At 36.0% G+C, this 20973-nt stretch overlaps 1 protein-coding gene across 1 annotated transcript; it reads right to left on the bottom strand.

The window, feature by feature from the left end:
* Positions 1-3040: 3040 nt before the first annotated feature.
* LOC136822616 (lysosomal alpha-glucosidase-like) lies at positions 3041-16958 on the bottom strand. The gene is made up of 20 exons (XM_067078882.1): positions 16812-16958; positions 16286-16551; positions 15374-15519; positions 14681-14855; positions 14049-14145; positions 13591-13703; positions 12880-12969; positions 12319-12486; positions 11635-11862; positions 10894-11099; positions 10307-10440; positions 9826-9977; positions 8583-8731; positions 8001-8085; positions 7454-7510; positions 6719-6843; positions 5849-5940; positions 4577-4623; positions 4003-4155; positions 3041-3414 (listed from the first exon to the last, which is right to left on the bottom strand). Exons 1-20 carry the CDS (start codon positions 16933-16935, stop codon positions 3355-3357), a joined length of 2667 nt encoding a protein of 888 aa, XP_066934983.1. The 5' UTR covers positions 16936-16958; the 3' UTR covers positions 3041-3354.
* Positions 16959-20973: the final 4015 nt, after the last annotated feature.

Below are 20973 nucleotides of genomic sequence, written 5' to 3'. Positions count from 1 at the left end.
TTGTGACAGCTGGGGTCTATAACAATTGAATATCCAGAATTCGATGGGAGGAACTTGCGTTTTGATTTCTTTCGAAAAAACGCTTTTTAAGGATGATTCTAATCTTTATAACATTGATCATTGACGTCTTCTGTATGAGAAAAAAAAAGGAAATGTATTACAAAATTTTTGCTACTGTCAGAACAAAATCAGACCATTTTTTATGCCATTTTAGCGTTCAGTTAGCAGACGCTACCCCTCCTGAAATCACTAAAATTTTGGTAAAAACAGCCTTTTAAGCAGAAAAACACTAGACAAATTGCCGTTTTTGGCCACCAACGGGCCTTTCTAAAATATGGCCTGATAATATTTCGTGGATCTATGATAGGCAAATACTAATAAGATAAGAGACCCAAATGACAAAATTATAATACCATCAATGCAAATCGTAATTTTTAAAGGTGAAAAATACCGATACATTTTAATAAAAAATTTCAGGGCGTCTTTCATATTCGAATGAGCATATTCACTGACGACTAGAATGAGAGGTTAAAACACTGGCTGTACTTGAAATGGTTATAGGTTTTTAGGTTTATTCATGATATTCATTACGTAATGTTTTCTACGGAAATACCCCGGTTTTAGCCAGTAGTGGCAAATTCAAACTAGACAAAGGCTGTGTAAAATTTGCTACTACTGGCAAAAACCAGGGTCTTTCCGTAGAAAACATTACGTCATGAATATATCATAATTGCATTTTTGAAATGTTTGAGTGAAATTCTACGTAAAATGGTATGTTTTGACAATTTGAAGGTAACATTCAGACCGGAGGAGCTTCTGGAAAGCTCATTTTCGATGAAATTATAAAGAGATCGGTTTATTTTTGAATGAGCGTTTAAATTTGAGCTTCTACTATCATTCTAAAACACACGCCTGTCTCATTGCCCAAAGTGGGGATAAAAACCTCTATCAAAATCCCGAGAGGGATAAAAATTATATTGTTTCCAGCTTAAAAATTCTAGTGGGGAGTGCAATTTTTTCAATTAAATTTCCAAAAGGGATAATATCAAAGTAATTTTCTCAATGGGGCTGAATTGTAGAATAATTTTACCACCCGGACAAAGTTTTGGCCGAATTTTCCAGTGTTAAAGCAAAATTAGTAAGAACAGGGGTGGATCTTCAACAAAAAATTCAAAACTACAAATTTATGAATAAAACATGGTCAAAACATTAGATTAAATTAAAAACAACCCGAGTCTCAGATTTCAGACTGTTGTAAGACCATTTTTTAGTCTTTACTTCAATAAATCAAGCATGAAGAACATTGTCAGGACATTTTCAAGACTAAAAATCTCGAAAGATTAGGAACAGACAGGGGAGCCTGAGCAAAAATCTAACGTGTATTCAAGATAAGAACCTTGCCATTTGAATGATGAGGAAAGTTATTGACATCGACAAAAAAGTACTTTTAGAGAGCAACAGTTTAGAAATGCCCGTAAAATAAATGTAAGAAAATCCCACACCAATTTCGAAATGCACAGGTCAATTTTTTTATAAAGATTCCATTAAAAAAATATCAATTGACAAAGCGTTGTCTTAACGTCCACATAACGTTAGATGAACGTTACAGCAACGTTGCAGTCAGCTTTGAGGGTTTATCAGGGAATATCATCAAAACCAAAAAAACCTCATACAGTAAAAAACGACTGAAAAAAATTCAGTATTATCAAAAGATAATGACGTCAATTAAGTAAGGATGAAAATACATTCGATTTCGAAAGATGCGGCTCACTCCAAACCCACATATACGAGATCAAGAAATATTGATAACAAACTTTATAACAGATATGACTTCTTTTCTATGTGTATGTGTATGTGTGTTCTGGTGACAGTATGATAAACCCTGCCAACTTTCTAAGAATGACAAAATGGTCAAATAACCAAATCTTAGTGGCTGGGGCTGGCTCCGTACCAGAAACTTTTCCCATCATTTGAGTTTATCCTAGTGACACAGGTACTCTTCAACCAACGGATACATTACACACTTTTTTATAAGAATGGTGTTTTTCCGTCTCACTATGAATATTCTTAACTTTTTGTAAAATATTCTTTCAATTTGATAAAAATACATTCAACTTAAATTTAACATGTAATACCAAGGACACTTGTATAGCGTAGCTTCGCTATACAAGTGTCCTTGGTAATACATATCTTGGGCAAAAAAAATACACTTTCGTGAAATTTTGAAGTTCTATTGCAAAATTCCATGATGTTGATATTCTTAATTTTTGACCAATTTCATGATAGAGTAGACTGGTATAAAGATAGCGTTTAACACAGGGATGCAATAATAAACCTTATAGCCCTGCAATACAACTGTCAATCATTTATAAGAAAACTGATTGGATGATTAATGTCACGTGGACGGTCAATATTTCTCCATAGTGACCAGTTATGAAATTGACATCATTAAACCCTTTAACTGCCGTTCGTATTTTTTAAGGTTCGACCTATTTGCCACGGGAAAAAAAGAAGGTTCGACATTCGGCATATGTCGACATGGGCAAAAGGTAGCAATTTTGACTTCATTTTCTGAATAATATATGAAGTATCAGCCAAGGACTATAATTTTGAGTTGAACATTGTTGAATAGTTATTTTTCAACATAGAAAAGCTTTTAACTATTATCTTTTTTCATTTCAAACCATCTAATACAAAATCTTTGTAGAAGTGTTAAATTTTGCGGCAAAGAAATGGGAAGTGCCCATGTCGGCAAATCCCGACATCGGCAAAGAAATCGAAAATGCTCATGTCGGCATATGCCGACATCGGTAGTTAAAGGGTTAAAATGTCAATTACTTTTATTACTTTATTTTTGCAGGGCTATAAATGGATTATTAACCTTCAGAAGCATGTCTCTCTTGCAAAATATCGACCTCGTTCGCTCGTATTGGACCTCGCTTCGCTCGTTCCAATATTTTGCCAGAGAGACCGGCTTTTCGGTTAATAATCCATAAAAATCATAGTACTTAGATTGAGGCTAATATAAGTAGTCCACGTGTTAAATTATCAAAATCTCTTTACGTTTTTTGTACACAAAATTCGAACATTAAGAAAAACTACAATATAAAATTTGATCTATTAAAATTTTGTAAAATAAAATACTTAAAAAATCATTTAAAAAGTCTTGAAACATTGAAATTTTCAAAAAGCCTAAAAGAACTATTTTCATTGAATTTTCATTAAAAAATAGCGAAGCACAGTTTTAGTAACTTCATGACAGTTAGTGGCCAAATTCTTATGGTCGACAACATTGGAAGAATGGAACCCACTTATCGTTCTCACTTTTCTATTGGTTGAAATTAAGAAGTTTCTTTATGCCCATGAGATGGTGTTTTCGTCCATAATACTGACTTCTTGACTGAACTTCAAGACCTAAAGAAAGAAAGAAAGAAAAAAATGAGCTGATTTTATACGTGCATAGCCCATAAATCTAAGACTTTTAGAAAGTCTTGTCAATGACTCCTAGGCAAGTCGAATTGCCTATATATGAAGTAAACGGAACTTTGGCAAGGGCGGGGATTTAAACTATAAACGCTTTCCACCACTCGGCCATCGCTCCATAAATCGTTTATATTTATGAACATCTTTATCCAAACTTTCCATTTTCGAGTTTAGATACAAACCCCATGCCAAAGACCTTAGTGGGACCCTTACCAACACAAAGTATGAAAGTTTTTCCACTCATTATCATCTATAAACAATAGAAATGTTAAATCTCCATCCAACGGAGGTGGCACAGAAGGTTAAAATTCCACCAACCATGATGTTTATATACCGTTAGAACCACTGACCTTTATATATCCCTGGACCAAGCTATATCCGCCATCTTTGATCGAAGTTTTTTGAAAGTTGGTACCCGAAATTGAGGCAGGCATTGAGTAACTTGGTCCAGAGATATATAAAGGTCAGTGGTTAGAACAACGTAAAAAGAACATTTAGGAAAATAATCTAAAGCTTTACCTGGTTGGATTGATCGTAATTGAAAGATGATAATTGTTGCCCATTAATTTTGACGGTGGATGGTTTGGATGAGACACCAAGGACAGTGAAATCTTTCAAAGTGTGATTGTCCGGTGTGTAACCCTTACGTGTGAATTTTTGTGTGAATTTACCCTGTTTGTAAGAAGAAAAGAAATCCATTCAGTACTTCCGTTGTTTAATCCTCTTACACGAGCTTGTATCAATTAAGGCACTCACTCGTTTTCAGGTTATGTACCCCTGCAATGTTATCTTGCATTACGTAATTTTTCAAGATATAATTGCTCGTTTGTGACGTATTAGGTGAAAAAAATAGATATCAATGACAAAATTTATAGCATAATAACATAAGGTCATTGCAGTGTGGCGCATATCCTGGATAAAGACCATCATCTTCAAAATTCCTTTTGGTCCTTATAGCTTGATCTGAATTTAAAGAAAATTGATTCATTTTGGGAAACTATGAAAAGTAAGCATCTAACAGGAAACGATTTAAAATACTCAGCGTTCAAACCTATAACATTAAAATCCTGAAAATAAGATAATGAGGCTTTACCCCTGAGACTTGGAAATTCATATATGTTGTACCATCAACGCCATTGTCTGAAAGTAAAATCAAAGAAGTTTTGGATCAACGAAATGGTTGCAAGTAAGAACCATTGTTTAATACAATAAAAATTATTAGCGAGTTTATGTATTGGTTTATCTGCGACGGAGACGGTTAGCTTTTGATTTTTCTAGATCCAAATTGACTGTGATTGACGGTAAATTAACTGATAATTACCCTTATCGAATTTAAGGGTCAGAACCTCAGATTGTTCCTAATTGTTTCAGTCACTCTGCACTCCTCAAAGGGCGGATGCAAAAACTCGCTATTAGTAGTATAGGAATAGGACAATATTCGGTAAAAACCCTTTACAAATGACCGACTTCTATTTAAACATTTCCGTTCGTGTGATTTGCCAAAGACTTCTTGATTTTCTGTTCACCCATATACCCCAACACTATAAGAATAGGTCCGGACGAAGGTAAATAAAGTTGCTAAGTTAATCAAAGCATCGAGTGTGAATCAAACCTCGACTTCCTGCACGGCAGTCAAGATCGATACCGAGTTCAGTACAGTGGAGTCTTTTTAACTCGAAACTCTATAACTCGAACGTCTCCTTAACTACCTTAAAGAAAGAAATTTTGGCGGGAAGAAAATTTGGCAGTTTTGGCGGATTTGGTCAAAATCCGCCAAATTAAGTTCCCGCCAAATTTAATTTTTTTCGTCATCCGCCATATTAAAATCCCAGCAAATTTATGTTGCTCTATTTATCCCCCCAGATTTGTTCTATTTCAGGCTTTAAAATAGATATTTCCTTTTTAAATGGCGTTGTTTTGGACAAAAATGTCCTTCGTCCGCCAAATTAAATTCCCGCCAAATTAAAATTTTCAAGTTGACCGCCAAATTAAATTCCCTCTGAAAAAACTTTTTCGGCAATCCGCCAAATTAAATTCCCGCCAAAATTTCTTCCTTTAAGGTAAAAGTTTTATGGCCCTTCAGTTGATAATGGCTTATAAACCTTACTTATGAATCGAAGGTCTCCTTAACACTTTGGGAAAGTTTTATAGTTTCTTCAGTTAAAATTTAAAAGTTTTCTTTCAATAAAAGTACTTAACTTAAAGTTTCCTGCTTCTGCATTCTATGTTTCTTCAGCTAACAATGGCTCTTAAACTCTATAACTCGAAATTTCCTTAACTCGAATAAATTTGTGTTTCTGTGCGTGTTGGATACAAGGAATTACGATACCTTGTACTGGACCAGAAATTACAAAATTACACCTACCTAATAGTTGGTCACCATCATCAAGATACATCGTTCCCTCAGCTGCACCATTCTCATCCAAAGCAATGATTAATCCGAATGGTAATTTACGACTGAAGGAGAACAAAGGAATACGTTAAGTTATTATCATTATTGTAGTACTTAAAGGTTTTCTTTTTAAATAAGGGTGACATCGTTTGCTTAAAGGGACATTACAGTAGTAAAATGTAAACATTGCGCAAACCACGTGTCATTAAAGAGAACAATGAAAATCACAAAAACAAACTTGTAAAACAATTGAACAATAAAAACTAGCCATATTTGGTTTGACTTTTTATTTTGACATGTGACATTTGTTTTGATTTTGTATCCGCTGCATACAGTTTGTTTACAAATTTCGCAAGTACTGTTATGTCCCTTTAACCATCAACTTTAATTTACAGGCTTTTTGAAATTGAATTGATACGGATGTGGAGCAAGAAAGAGGAAAAGAAAAACAATTTTTTGTTCATTTTTTGTTTGTTTTCGTCCTTGACATGAGTCTGATATGAAACCGGAACACTTGTGTAAAAATAAAACCTTTAAGCAAAAAGTATTCAGCAGTATGCAGGGGTATTTGAGTAATTTTAAAGATAAATGCAATGTTCTCCAAATCACAAAATGAAAAATAGGTCTCATAACTTTCTAAATTATTGGTGAAAATAGAATTTAGAATCCTTTTTATCGATAAGATGTCACCGAAAGTTGGACAAAAATCAAAGGGATACCTCGAAAATTGACCGAAAATTTTGAAATTTCGGCAAAAAGCAGGGGAAGCCCGTCCAAAAATTACTTCCTCATAAAACTCAAAATCTTTTGAAATCACATTAGAATTGATAGGGCATAACTTACCTAGCAGTAGTTGTAAGAGCAGGTTGTTGGGTTGGAATGATTTTACCACCTCGTAAATGTAGATTGATCTTCTCCCAGTCAGCTGGCAGGTTGACGCTGCTTCCTTTGCTGTCTACTGGTGTTCCCTAAAAGATAACAACAAATGATTTTTAAGAGCAATGTTGGTGAGAAAATGAATTTTTGACGAATTATTTTGTTGAACACTAAGCATCAATTTATTCGATTTTAGCTTACAGTCGCAAAAACTAAAAAGGGGGTAAATCGTCCGTTGCATAAAATATCGAGCCAAAGTGGATAGTCAGACTTGTAAAAAAGTCTGTTATGGCACTATTTATAAAACAACAAGATCATTATTTTAAAGACATAGTGCGAAGTGGGGTCAGAAACCCCAAATACTCTCCTTTTAAACTTTTTGAACCCACACTCTTTACAATGGCAGTTTACAAACCAGGTAATTTACAAAAAGGCGACACAAACTTTGCCATTAACATATTGCTCTTTTGTTAGATAATACCAAATCTTTGAACCAATTTGAAATTTGATACATATTTTGACCAGAATCTTGTCAACTCTCTTATAGCTCAAACCCCCCTTAAAGGCTCAAACTCTCCTAAAAGCTCAAACTCTCAATATTATTCGGACAAAGTCCTATCTTCCTCCTTAACCTTTCTCAAAAAGTTGTATACCTACTTAAAGAAAGGGGCGTTTATACAAACAAAATGAAAGTTTACTTACGGCGTAATATTCATACCATCGGCCGGCTGGTACGTACGCATTCACGTTTCCTGCTCCCTATGGTATTCAAGAAATAATCATCAAATTGGTTCATTTCATTGCACCTAGAAGATCTTGATTGCGCATGCACCACATGACAAACGCCTCATCAATAGATCTTATCAGAGTTTTTGATTTTTCTAAAAAAGTGATGCATTGTGGGATTGTTTCAGGAGTATTACAATAGAATTTACTCGAGGAATTCCTTAGAGATTTCTATTGTAATACTCCAGAGAGAATCCCACCACAATGCATTGTTTTTTTTTAATCAACAACTCTGATAAGATCTATTATTTTGAACATTCGAATTTGAAAACGATTCCAAGTGATATTCATGCCACCAAAAAAACAAACCCTCTCAATTATCGGAAAATCTTTTATAAATTAAGAATTATTCCCAGATTGAGAATATAAATCAACAGGAGACGTTTAAAAAGGCCAGTAAATTTTGCGGACGCTTAAGTAATTCTAAATTGAATATGTAGCTCTTTTAAAAAACTGATGGTACCTGTGAAACAACAGGACTGATCATGAGGCCATCACCCCACATAAATTGTGCATCAACACCATAAGTATTGGCGTCTTTTGGAAATCTGTGAAAGAAAAGGATTTGCTTAAGTGTGCATAATACATTGTTTTGCGTGCCATTTTTCAACTAGTGCTTTAAGTCTAACAAGTTATATACCGTTGAAATGATAATTAAGAGCACTATAAACTTTGAGTAGAAAAAATTATCTAAAACTATAAAAGAGGCACACTTGTGTTAGACAGGGCTTGATTTCACTATATTCTATACATTATACAATATACAATCAGGTTTAATTACTGTAACTTTTCGAGAAAAAAAAACATTCGAAACGGGTTTCGAAAAAAAACTCTAGGGGAGAAATATCAAAACAAAACAAAAAGTTTCCGATTCATCAGCACTGGCTAACTACAATTTCCAGAGATGTTTTTTTATATACAGAAGCAGCCAGCGAAGAAATCTTTTTAAGAAATGTGTGCTCTTATCTTCCAAGAGACCACATGTTATGACCCTCAATTTTTTACACAATTGATGTGTTCTGATTTCTAGGAAACCTTTACTCACTGGAAAAACAGTGGTCTAGCGACAGTCGATCCAGTCATGAAAGATTCGAAATGCAAAGTATAGAGGTATGGTAACAAAGTGTATCTAGTTGCCAAAGCTGCTTTCGATGTTTTGATCAAGCCATCTCCAAATGCTCCTGGATCTTGATCCTGTGATAACGAAAGTTATTTAGAGATGAATCAACTTGAACCAACCTTTTCGTGATGCTTTGCCTTGCTTTGCATTTGGTTATTTCCAGAAAAAATATCTCAAACCCCCCCCCTTGATGTTGAAGAAGTCACAATTTCCATCCACGGGTTACTTACAAAAAGGGGGTCAATAGGATAGTCGTTTAAGATTAAGAACCAGGTGATGCCTCGGAAATGCCAGCGAGAAACTCTAGAGACCCCCCACCCCATACCAACGAGGCCTCGGAAATGCCAGCGGGAAACTCCACAGATTCTCCCCACACCAGGGGGGGTACAGAGGCAGGGTACTAACCCATAGGGTACTAACTTGATTTTTTACTAAAATTTTGTTTAGGACCACCCACCCATATTTAGTACCGGGAACTACTTCATTTTTGCTGTAAAAAATCGGGACACCACCCCTAAAATCTTAAATTTTACAGATTAGACCAAGAGAGGGGTACTATTGTTAGTTTTTCAGACTGAAAATTGACAGATAATTCAAGCAAATTATCAATGATGGAGTCAGAAGCTTTTGTCCTTTGATTTTCATCACACACTTCTTGACCATTTTGGAAGTTTTGTCTTAAAAAAAATCAACAAATTTCTCAAAAGAGTAAAAAAAATTGTCGATTAAAAAAATTTCAAATCAAAAAAATTAATATTTGAAAAAAGTCAAAATATTACAACAAACTACTTTTTTTTTTGAAAAACAGCAAAATTCTGTGAAAAAATACCCAAATAGTATCCTGTACTTGCTTGAAGAGTGAAAAATACATACCCCCACCCCCAAAGTAGTACCGGTACTAACTTTTTTGAAATGCAAAAATAGACACCACCACCTGGCTATGGGTCATTACCCTGTGTCTGCACCCCCTGCCCACACCAATATTACCGATAAAGCAAAGTGATTGACGCGTCAAATTTTTGAGTCGGAAAATTTTTGGGTTTTTTGGGTTTGCTTAGCTCTATAATAAAATCAGCAAAATTTTGAGAACCTAAATTTGAGAAATTCAAACAAAAGTGAACTAAGGGACTGGGTTCCAGTTTGAGATAAGGGAATTTCTTGGCTTTACCTTTTGGTTAATATTGTTATGGTTTCTCATGAAAGGGTAGAAGGCACCAAGCTGCATCCATCGTTGACATAATTCTTCATTTGTATCACCAAGGAAACCACAGATATCGGCGCCAACGAATGGAACGCCAAACATGTTGAAATTCAAAATACCTAAAATGTATCAAATTCCCATCAAATTATAACGTTGTGGTATATTATTGCAATACCTTGTGTGTTAAAGTGTAAAACAGAATTTGAAATATCTATGTAAAACGAGATTTAAAAATCACTTTAGTTTTGATTTTTGGTTCAGTTGATTTATCAGACTAGAGAAATTTCAAAATTTTGATTCCGCCAAAGTATGGTACTTAAGCATCTAAAGTCTATTCCAGAATAACTGAGGGGCCCGTACTTTTTGAAACATTGCTCCTGAGGGAATAAAGGTACAAATTTACAGTAGAAATTCATATTTTTCATCTTCATCTTCAAAATTTTCTTACCTGAGATTGATCGATACAAATCTTCAAATTGACTGTGGTTATCACCTAACCAATGTCCCGCATGGTGACCTGTACCAGGGTATGAAGAACGGGTGATTACAACACTTCTTTTGCCTAACACTTTCTTCATTGCACTAAAATGAACGAAAAGTTACAGTAAAATAACAGATCAGATTCAAAACTTTACAAAGAAAAGATCAGATTCGAAATTTCATATGTAAAGCTTAGAGGTCTTGTATTGCACCCACCTAGACTTGTTGAAGTTCATATTAGTATTGGATAAAAAAGTTAAAAAAGTAAGGACAGTAATGGATAAAAGGCATTTTCAAACAAACAAAAGAACAACTTCCTCTCCCTACAGCGCCGCGGTGGATTTTTTTTTCCATCGACGGACGAAAACCTACGCCAGCGGCCGGAGACCTTCAAGACTTTAATATACGGTTTACCAGCGGCCGAAGACTTACGCTGTACCGCGCCAATACAAATAAATGTTGAGAAGTTCTTTTGTCAATTCTGTTTCGTCAGCATAAAGGCGCGCCTCCTAGAAATATCTTTAACGAGAAAAAATTGTGGTCGCAATCACTTACTCCATAGTGGCAATTGATTCAGAATGTCCATACAAACTGTGCACGTCGTAATGGTTACCAGTATATTGTTTAGCAGTCATACAGATGGTCTTATCAGATAACACTCCACCGATGATTCCAGGAACGAAAGGAGGAGTTTCCAATTTGTTATCCATAGGGCATCCGTCAAGTGATCCTCGAACGAAGTTAGATGGTTCGTTCATATCCTGGTAAAGTAATAAGGTTGAAATAAAAAGGAAGAGAAGAAGGAAAAAGGAAGATATCTAGAAAAGAGTATAACGCATGTTGTGAAAATCTGAACGCTAAAAACAAGCATGCATATAAAGTCTTTTTTCAACGCCTATCTATATAGATAAAATGGTTTAGCGGGGTAGTGGGGTAAAATGGGGTAGCGGTTAGCGGAGGAGGGGAATAGGCCCTTTTCTGAACGAAGTGGCGGAATTCGATGAAAATTTCGATGGAATTCGGAAATTGGGTTCGTTATCGGAGACGAAAAATTGAATAATTTTAGTCAGGAAAAACGGAATTTAGCAAAAACTTTCGCAGGACTTCGGAATTGGACCGGGGTAAAAACACCCGCACCCTAAAAGCCCACGGAAATAGGAGTATCATTAGTCTTCTATTGCAGGCGGAGTTTGAGATTGAGACTTTTGTTGAAAATGCACTATCAACGATGGGATTGCTACTTCGTAAAGCGAAGGACTCGTGGGGGGGGGAGGCTTCATATTAAATCAAACTTACAATCCATAGCCCATCAAATTTGATGGTGTTGTCATAGAAGTTTTTAATCTGGTTGTACCAATAAACGCTGGCGTTTGGATTGAAGAAATCGGGGAAAACGGTATGCCCAGGCCATACAACTCCTTGTAATGGTTTTCCATTGATGTCTTTGACAAAGATATCCATTGAGATTCCATCGTCATAAGGTTTATAGCTTCCTGGAGACTGTGATGAACTGATAGCTGGATCCTAATTTGCAAGATAAGAATGCTATTTCAACCGCGTTGAAATATAAACGAAGTGAGTTTTTGTTTACGGCTAAACCGATTTAGCCAAATCCTCGCAACCCAAAAATTTTCCACATAGAATTCTTAATAACTCTTAAACGTAGGTCACGGCTTGGGTAAAAAATACACGACAAAACTCATACAAATTTCTGAGCGAATTAAACTTTAAGTCTTTTGAATTGGTACAAATATTTGCTTGAATAGAAAAGAGTTACTGGAGTTTTTACAAGATCTTATTTAATTTAGTTGGTCGTTAACCAGTAATAAAACAATTTTGTTACTTTTTCTAAAGAACGTGTCATCTCTATCACTTCAAATGACCAATTAGTGAAGTATCTTGTAAAAACTCCAGCTCATCCCAGAAAATTGAAAGTCAAATTGAGTTATGGAGAGGCTCCTGTACAAAATGTTATCTTACAGCCATTAAGATATAGTGCATTCCTGAGGATCTCAATTTCTGAGAGAACGATGGAAGATCAGCAAAGTTTGTTGGATCAATAGTGAAATCAAGATGAGAATTCATGTAATCAATATCATTCCATTGAGTATCTTGTGGAATTTGATTGTCCACCATACGTTGATGAACCTAAGATGAATTAAGTAGTGATTGTTGTATACTGTGCCTCACTGATGACATGCTGATTTATATTTTGACAAATTCGGTCACAGGCACTCTCACAGACTACAGTACCGAGCACTCATCAAGGCAGATAAAAAAAGTTATTGCTTTAAGTCGATTTTACCTGAAGAGCAGATTTTTTCTTAAAGATTAACTTTCACTTTTTATAGAAGAGTATTAGTTGCATAAAACTACGGTACCTTGTAGGAGCTAAAACTAGAATATACTTATGGAACTTTTCGTCGAAAATCTTGGAAGGCATCCCGAGTTCAACAGCAAAGGACCTCTGTGGTGATTAAGGTACGGAAATATCCATCAACCCACTAAATTTTGAAAGAGCCTATAGTCACATAAACTTACCTTCAATAGATTATCCATTGTATTGTAACCATAGCGACAGAGATGGAATCCCAAAGACCAATATGGTGGCATGACTGGCTTTCCAACGACCTGAAAAGAGACACGAAAGAGATTGTTTTAAAAAAGCCGCGTCCATTGTCTTAGGTTAGATTTAAAATTCATGCCAAATTCTAGTCTCCTTTACTAGTCTTTTCATAGACATTGGGCTGTTCCATAAAATTTCCATACAGGGGGGGGGGTGGATGAATCTTTTCAAGTGAAAAAAAAATGTAGAAAAAGTGTACATACCCCCTGGAAAATGGCAAAAGTTGCAAAAGAACCATTGGAAAAAATTCTTCTTATGTCTGAAAGTGAGGGTGGACGAACTAAAATCAGTCATTCACTCCCTGGAAATTCAAGAATAACTTTTTACACCCTGGAAAAATGTAAAAAACAATTCTTTAGACCCCTTGGAAATTCTTCTCAGATTATCCCCTGGAAATGTTCCTCCACCCCCCCCTGTATGGTCATAAAACGAAATGGACCATTATTTGCCACTGGAAGGTAAATTTTTGAAACAAATTTCATATTAAAGAAAAGGAACCCATTATAGAAACAATTTGGAGCGTCCACTTTTACAAAAGAAGAAAGGAGGGATATTTTACGAGACTACAAGTGGGGGAGTGAAACCCATTGTGGTTTGAACCCCGGGAACGAGGAAAGATAACATACATCGGTATATTGTTGGATGACACTATCAGGTGTTGGTCCCATCAGGAAATAAAACTCTAAGATTCCACCAATAGTACGGTAGGTAATGGCTGGTGTTGGTTGCAAAATGATGTCTGAAAAAATAGAAGTAAAACGGTTAAAGTTTTGACAGCTCGTAAGTGAGGGTAAATAATATTCTTAAAATATCTCAAGCATGTAAAAAGATTTATGATCTTAGCTATATTATCAGGATTTGGAAATCTTCTCTAAGATTAGGTTTTTTTTCACCAGGTTCGAATCATGCGAACTATCTGAAAACTGTTTCATTAATAAACTCACACGAGATAGAAATTTTTGACGCCATCTATCCTTGTATCTCAGTTAAGTAAGAGCCTGTCCCCTTCCGTCTTTTATATAGTTCCATAGTCCGAGGATTCCACTCAATCAATTTAGATCGACCAAATTATACATAACCTTACCCATAGCATTGCTGTTTTTAAAGAATACACCATGAGCGTTTCCATCCTTTTCAACACCGACGTAAAATGGATGTACACCATATAAATTGACTCCACCCTACATAAATAGAAAAACTTTTTCGTTATAAAGTTGTCCAACGAACTACCGTTTACGTAGATTACCCAGTAATCTCGGACAATTTGACAATGTTTTGATTATTTCTATGGGTATGAGCTTGACGGAACAACCGAAGAGCCGATGACTCAAACTTGAAACCCTGGTTTGTTGTGCTGACGCTTTAGACGGCTTTCGTCGTCTTTCACTTTTTGAAGTTATGGCTTCAAGTGTGGAATTTATATATTGTTGAGCGTAGAGAGTGTATCACCATATTTCGCTAACACCCTACCTGCAAGAGCTTGGGATTCGAACACAGTCCATTGCGGTGCAAGTCTGTGATCGAAACCTTCACACTACCAATCGGCAGAATGTGAGTGAGACACAGTGATAGCCTTATCCAGATGGTAAGCGAATGTTTATAACGAAAAATGACGGTGTGCACCATGTCAGCTGAAATTATCTGGAGTCATTCCCTTGAGGGTGATTTTCGCAACGGGCGCATTCTTTAAGAGACTTTAGACATCATTAACTTTACCTCAGGTGTGGCAATATCTCTTGAGAACAATGAGAGGCGTGACCATGAAGTGTTCAGTTTCAACCCAAGCACGTGTTCACCAAGACCATAGATGTTTGATGAAGGAAGAACAGATGCAATTTGTAAGTATTGATCAGCGAAAATAAAGCCTTGCGTTGGAATAGCTGTATTGAAGCTGTAATAGAGAGAGAGAAAATACACGTTTTATACATGTTTTTATGACACTCTTCATAAGAACATCTTATATCAAATAACAAAACATCAAAATCTGGAAAAGCAGCAGAGAACTTTGAAAAATTTTAAAAATCCAATCACGTGACCAGAGTCACTTGCACCACTTTGTTTTTTACTGATGGACGTGATGCAATTAAGAAAGTTTTTGTGAACGCTACCAGTATCCCCCCTGTCTCACAGCCCCGGTGAAACTTTTTTTTCCACAGCGGGGATAAAAATCCCTATCGAAATCCCAATGGGGATAGAAATTCTGTTGTTCCAAGATCAAAGAATCCTGTGGGGATGGTTCTAGAGTGCAACTTGGGATGAAATCGAGGTCCATTTCCCAGTGGGGCTGAAATTTTAGGGTATTTTTCCAAACGGTCCCAGCGGGTCTGTGACACACGGGGTGTAGTATCATAAAAAAGCTTGCCAAAAATGTAAATCCCAATATATTTCGACCGTGAATGCAAGACTTACATAACAGTTCCTGTTGATTTTCTGGTGACTTTGAATCCGAAAGGAGATTCGACAACAGTGACGTCATAATCAGTTGATGAAGCTTTGGTAGTAACCTTGGGAACTGGAATGGGAACCTCGTAACGCTGATTGGCTGGATCGTAAATCTAAAGGATAAATCTGGTTTGTTAGCTGGATTACCTTGTTATGCACGTTAAAGCTTTTTATAGGAAACGTTAAATTAAAGCGAAGGATTTCTACCAACCCCCTTTCCAAGGTACCCCTCCTTTGCAATCTAACCCTTTCAGGAGAATCATAAATGGGATTTGGTTTTTCAGAAAATGTCCCTTTCCCTATGAGAAAATTGGAGATTCGATTTGTGGCTTAATGCGGCTATTTAGACCTAGAATTTTAATAATCGTTAAGATGATGTGGCATCTCGAAGAAATAAAAAATTAACCCGGGGGGGGGGCACTCCAGGTAAGTGACCCACTGGACGTGCGGCCCTTAAGGGTAGGTTTTTTGGACTTTAGAAAGTGCACTGTAAGGGTTGATTTGTGAGCAAGTGGGAAAAATTGCACTGTAAGGGTTGATTTGTGAGCAAGTGGGAAAAATTGCACTGTAAGGGTGTAAAATTTGAGAAAATACCAAATTTTGAGGTAAAATTTGAGAAATTTCAAAAAGTTTCGAAAAATTGCACTATAAGGGTCAATTTTCAGCCAAATTTTTCCTACACTGTAAGGGTCCGATTTTAGAGACCTATGATTTTTTGCCAAACGTACGGTCGGTCGTTTTCAAAATCGAGTGCCCCCCCCCCCCCCCCCCCCCCCGGGAAAATTAACAATTGACCACAAAAGTATCTATCAAGTATTGAAGACTTAACATTTTAGGAGCGAGTGTATGAATCAGCTTGGCGTGTCAAACATTATTTACCTTGACTCTCAATCGCGTTTGAGTTTCCATTGAGAATTCAGCTCTGATTTTAGCAATGCTGTCTCCATAGGGACTACCTTTTCCTTTCATACACAAATCAACATAGAACCCCGTATCTGTGTCAGCACCACCGCATTTGTTGTAACTAAAGGAACCTCTGCCATAGAAACAATATGGTACGTTCAATGGGACGCCATATTGATCTTTATTTTGGGAGGCTGGAACCCAACAACAGCCTCGTTCTTGACATTTGCTTTCTGAAGCACCTGTAAGTTGGATTTAAAGGATTTAAGAAAACTCCTTGCCAATAGAATAATTTCCATAAAGAAATCATTTCTTTTGGAGAAGATTGTAATGGTAAATATTTTACAAATTCTTCAAAAGCGTAAACAAATTTAGAAAAAACAAAAATTAGAAAAAAATTTCACGAATCTTATTGGGTTTAAATTGGTTAATGAGGTCTAAATTGCGAAAATTGCGAAAATTGCGAAAATGTTAAAATAATAAAAACCACCATGAAACGTACCTTCATCAGGGAAACAATCAAATCGATGTACATCATCAACATCACACGTGTCCAAAGGTACCGCAATGCATGCTGGTACTAATATGGTAGCCGCCAAAATGGTAGCAATAATCGCTAATCTCATTTTTTTTTGCTTTCTTTTTTCAGATACTTGTTTTTTAATAAAAATATTATATTTTTATAAGTTTAAAATCAACATTTCACCCACCCAACACATCATCATATTTCTATATTTTCCTCAGTTCTTCAAAGCTAGTGGTCACATGACATTCAAAAGAATGTTATTCTTGGTATATTATTGCTTGATTGCAACCCGTTGCAGAAATTCTGCTTTTTGAACTATTATAAATTTATTACATTAAAACAATGTGCCGAAGTTTTTAAGAACACTGTTTGACTGTTGATAACTAACTAACTAAACTAAATTGAATTGTTTTATCAAAAATTAGCCGCAAACAAAAGAGAAGTCTCATAATCAAATTTCGATAAATGATCGATACTACTACAGTTGACGCTCTCTAATTCGACGTTCTACTAATCGATAGGCTCCCTTATTTTGATGAAATTTAAAGTCCCCATAAACAAGAATAAACTCTCATAAACGACGCTCCCTTATTCGATAATTTCCCTTATTCGATGAAAATCCAATTCCCTTAAAGATCGAATTATAGAGCATCAACTGTAAATGATCACACCAATCGAAGAGTATTTCATCCTTGTGACCTGCTCGTGTTGACGCATCTCTTACTAACCATGAACTACCTCCATTAGATCCCTCTAACATACCTTAAAACACGCTCTCCACTCGTACCATAAAACAAACAATAGCGTCATGTATAAACAAAAAATTGTTTGTCTTAAAAAAAAGTGATCAAGTGACATTTTTCTCTTTTTCCGTTGTAAGAAATTCTTAGTCTACACGTTTTTTTTTCGAACATGAGGCTGCGATGGCCAAAATGTTAAGAACAAGTTAAGAACATTTTATAAGGCTTTGGCGATTTTATAGGAAAACGGACAAAAATACTCAGAAAATGGTTAAAATAATTTTTAGGCTTAGAAATAAAAAAGTTAAGAATAATCGAAGGCTTTTGGATGTTCTTAAAAAAATGACGGGTATTCTTATACACAGGTACTTCATTCCAAAACCCATTCATCGCATCTCATACAAATACACAAACTTGCTTAATTGTTTCAATTAAATGCAAACGACCAAATGAGCATGTATTTTCTATTGTTGAGATGAAGTTGTACTTATCGCACAAGGAGATAGCCAGCGATAAAGCGAGTTGAAACTCAATGTAAAGAGCGTTATAAATCTATAGAACTCCTTTTTGGGAATCTAACTAGGTGCTACAAGTCAGAGGTGATACACTCTTTGTTATTACAACCAAGACATTTAGCTGAGGCTATTTTTTGTAATTTTCACACTTAAATGTTCTTCTTTCATTTCTTGACGTAATAGGGTTTTGGCTAAAATTGTGTCATATGCTATTATAAAATTGTTCTTATATAAACCCTGTTTTGGGGCTTTCGGAACACCTTTCTTTAATAAGAGAGCCATTGCCAGTCTGTGCCACTAACTCGATCGGGAAGATTCTTCCAAAATGGGAAGATTCTTCCGAAATGGGAAGAACCTTCCCGAACGGGAAATTAACTTGACTCCCGAACGGGAAGATCTTCCCGCTTTTTTACTTACCTAGGACTTTTCGATCGGGTTGAAACTTCCCGTTTGGGAAGTTAACGCAGTTTTTTCAAAATTAAACCAAATTTTCACGGTAAAGTTTATTTTTCTTTCGGTGAAAAATCTTAAAATTTGATGCTTTATCAGCTCCAAAATGTTTCAATGTTTCGCCGGTCATCGTACAGTTTCGCCGAAGATTCAGTCATTTTTCATCTTCCCAAAGAGGAAGAATCTTCCCAATCAGGAAGAAAAAATTCACCTAAGTTCTTCCTGTTCGGGAAGTTTCTTCCCATTTCGGAAGAATCTTCCCGATCGGGTTAGTGGCACAGACTGATTGCAACACAAGGGAATGCAGATGTGGTTTGAAACACTCGGAACAAACTACAAAGGCATTGTATCCGACCGACATTATTTTGGAATGAAAAATGGTCTGATTATTATTAGATAACTACCTGAATTTTAAGGACTAAGAAAACATTGATGGTTGATCATGTGAGCTTCAAAAATATTTTCCGTTGCTAACCAATAGAGAAAGTGAGAGAGAAAGTGAGGTCCTTTCGTTGCGCGGATGAGAGTCAAATTTCAATAGATCACGAGTGAACCAAATATAAAAGCGAAACGAAAAAGCGAATAAAAAAAATATTTCGAAATTTCCTTCTCATTTTCTAGTCATTTCTGAACGATTACAGCTTAATAACGCGGGAAAGTTTTCTCAGAGTTTACAAACAGTTACTGCAATAACCGGTTAGGAAGAAAAAATGACACGGTAGCAGTTTCGAAGACCACCATGTCTACCGACTGTAAACTTGCTTTAAAAGCAAACACGTTCACAAATTTTTCTTCAACCTGAAGACTATATTTTCTTAGATAGTGACAAAGTATTATATCTAAGTCATTTCCCTGCATTCCTAAAATCTAAAAATGGTTTTTCCAAAAGAACTTGATCGTACATTACGGCTCCACCTCGCTCTGAACAAAATGGCCTCCCAAAAAGAGGAAATGGTTTTGCTCTGATTCTGAGATGACCGAACGCATTCAGATCAAACCATTAAAGAACTGACAACACACGTCAACCTTGTCCACGTGCATCCCAGGCTTTATTTACGTTACACTGATGGACGTCAAAGAATAACAACAACTAGCTCTATCAGTGAGCATCAGAAAGCTGATAATACGCAGTGAACGAGTTTTCTCATGCCAAAGATGAAGAGTATATGAAAAAGCAACCATATATTCTAGTTTACAATAACATTCTCCTCATGTTTTATCAATATCTCTTAACATTATTTTAGTAGTTAAACAGTTTTAACTATATACTTATTAACATAGTAATATATAAACTGATGTAAAAGTATTAGAGCGAACTGTCAGACCGTCTTAATAGAATACTTTCCCCTTATAACAGTGACGTTTTGATTTATCAGTCAAAACTTCAGCTTTTCTAGAAGTATAAATACTGTAGCGCAAGTATTTCAAAAGCTACACTTAGAAATCAACTTTCAATAATGATATTTCAATTCATGATATTGGTATCCTATAATCCCGGGGGGGGGGGTACTAGGGCAAAATGGGTTACGGGATGCTCCGCTGGTCAGGGTACCTTTTTAACCTCCACGAGTCCCAGGTAGGGTCGCAAAAACACCAAAATAGACAAATCAGTCCCTCGTAGGGTGCCTATTTTTGGAAAATTTGGGGAAAAAGTAGAACATTTGAGAAAATTTTGGAATTTCAGTCCCATTCAGGGTCACTTTTTTCGCAAATTTCGAGTCCCACGTAGGGTCCATTTTTCGAACCTCAGCGGAGCACCCCCGTCGGTCGACAAGGGTAGTACCCCCCCCCCCCGGGCCTATAATTTCTTCATAATCTCATGTGATATTGACACACTTTCCAATTAAGACCACAAGTTCATCACATGTCAATTAGTTAATAATTTGTATCACTCAGAGACGACCATTCATTTTCTTAGAACAAGGAATTGGGGCTCGCGTGTAGAACAAAAATGAACATAATAACGCTCCAGATTCTCTTTCAGAGTGTTAACATGATTCTATACTAGGTCACAGTGTGGATGTAAACCACACTGAAACGACCGCCTTCCATCACGCTCGTGAAATAAGAGCGCGCGCGCACATTATTATTAACGCCTACATCGTACATGTCATCTCCAGTACATTTTAGATTATTCATTGAAAACAGATTACAATATAGTCATTTTTCATGTCTCGATTATTCAATTCCGAATAAAAGACATTCAGGGAAAAAAAAGAGAAACACCTGGGTAATCTAGTTAAAAAAACCGAAAGTAAATGGTAGACAAAGTAGTGAGCCAAGGCAAAACGAGATTAGCGTACCACTATGAAAGAAACCGCCTCCGGCGGTCAGTTTAGTTTTAGTGGAATTGTTTGTTCTCTATGTTCCATTTAGTAGGGAAACAATCTTAAAGATTCCGTGCCAAAAAAGAAAACATGATTAAGGTAACAA

This window comes from Clytia hemisphaerica, unplaced genomic scaffold, assembly GCF_902728285.1.
Source record: "Clytia hemisphaerica strain Z4C2 unplaced genomic scaffold, Clytia hemisphaerica genome assembly, whole genome shotgun sequence".
Taxonomy (NCBI): domain Eukaryota; kingdom Metazoa; phylum Cnidaria; class Hydrozoa; order Leptothecata; family Clytiidae; genus Clytia; species Clytia hemisphaerica.
Note: the sequence above shows the minus strand (reverse complement) of the source record. Positions and strands in the feature narration are given on the sequence as shown.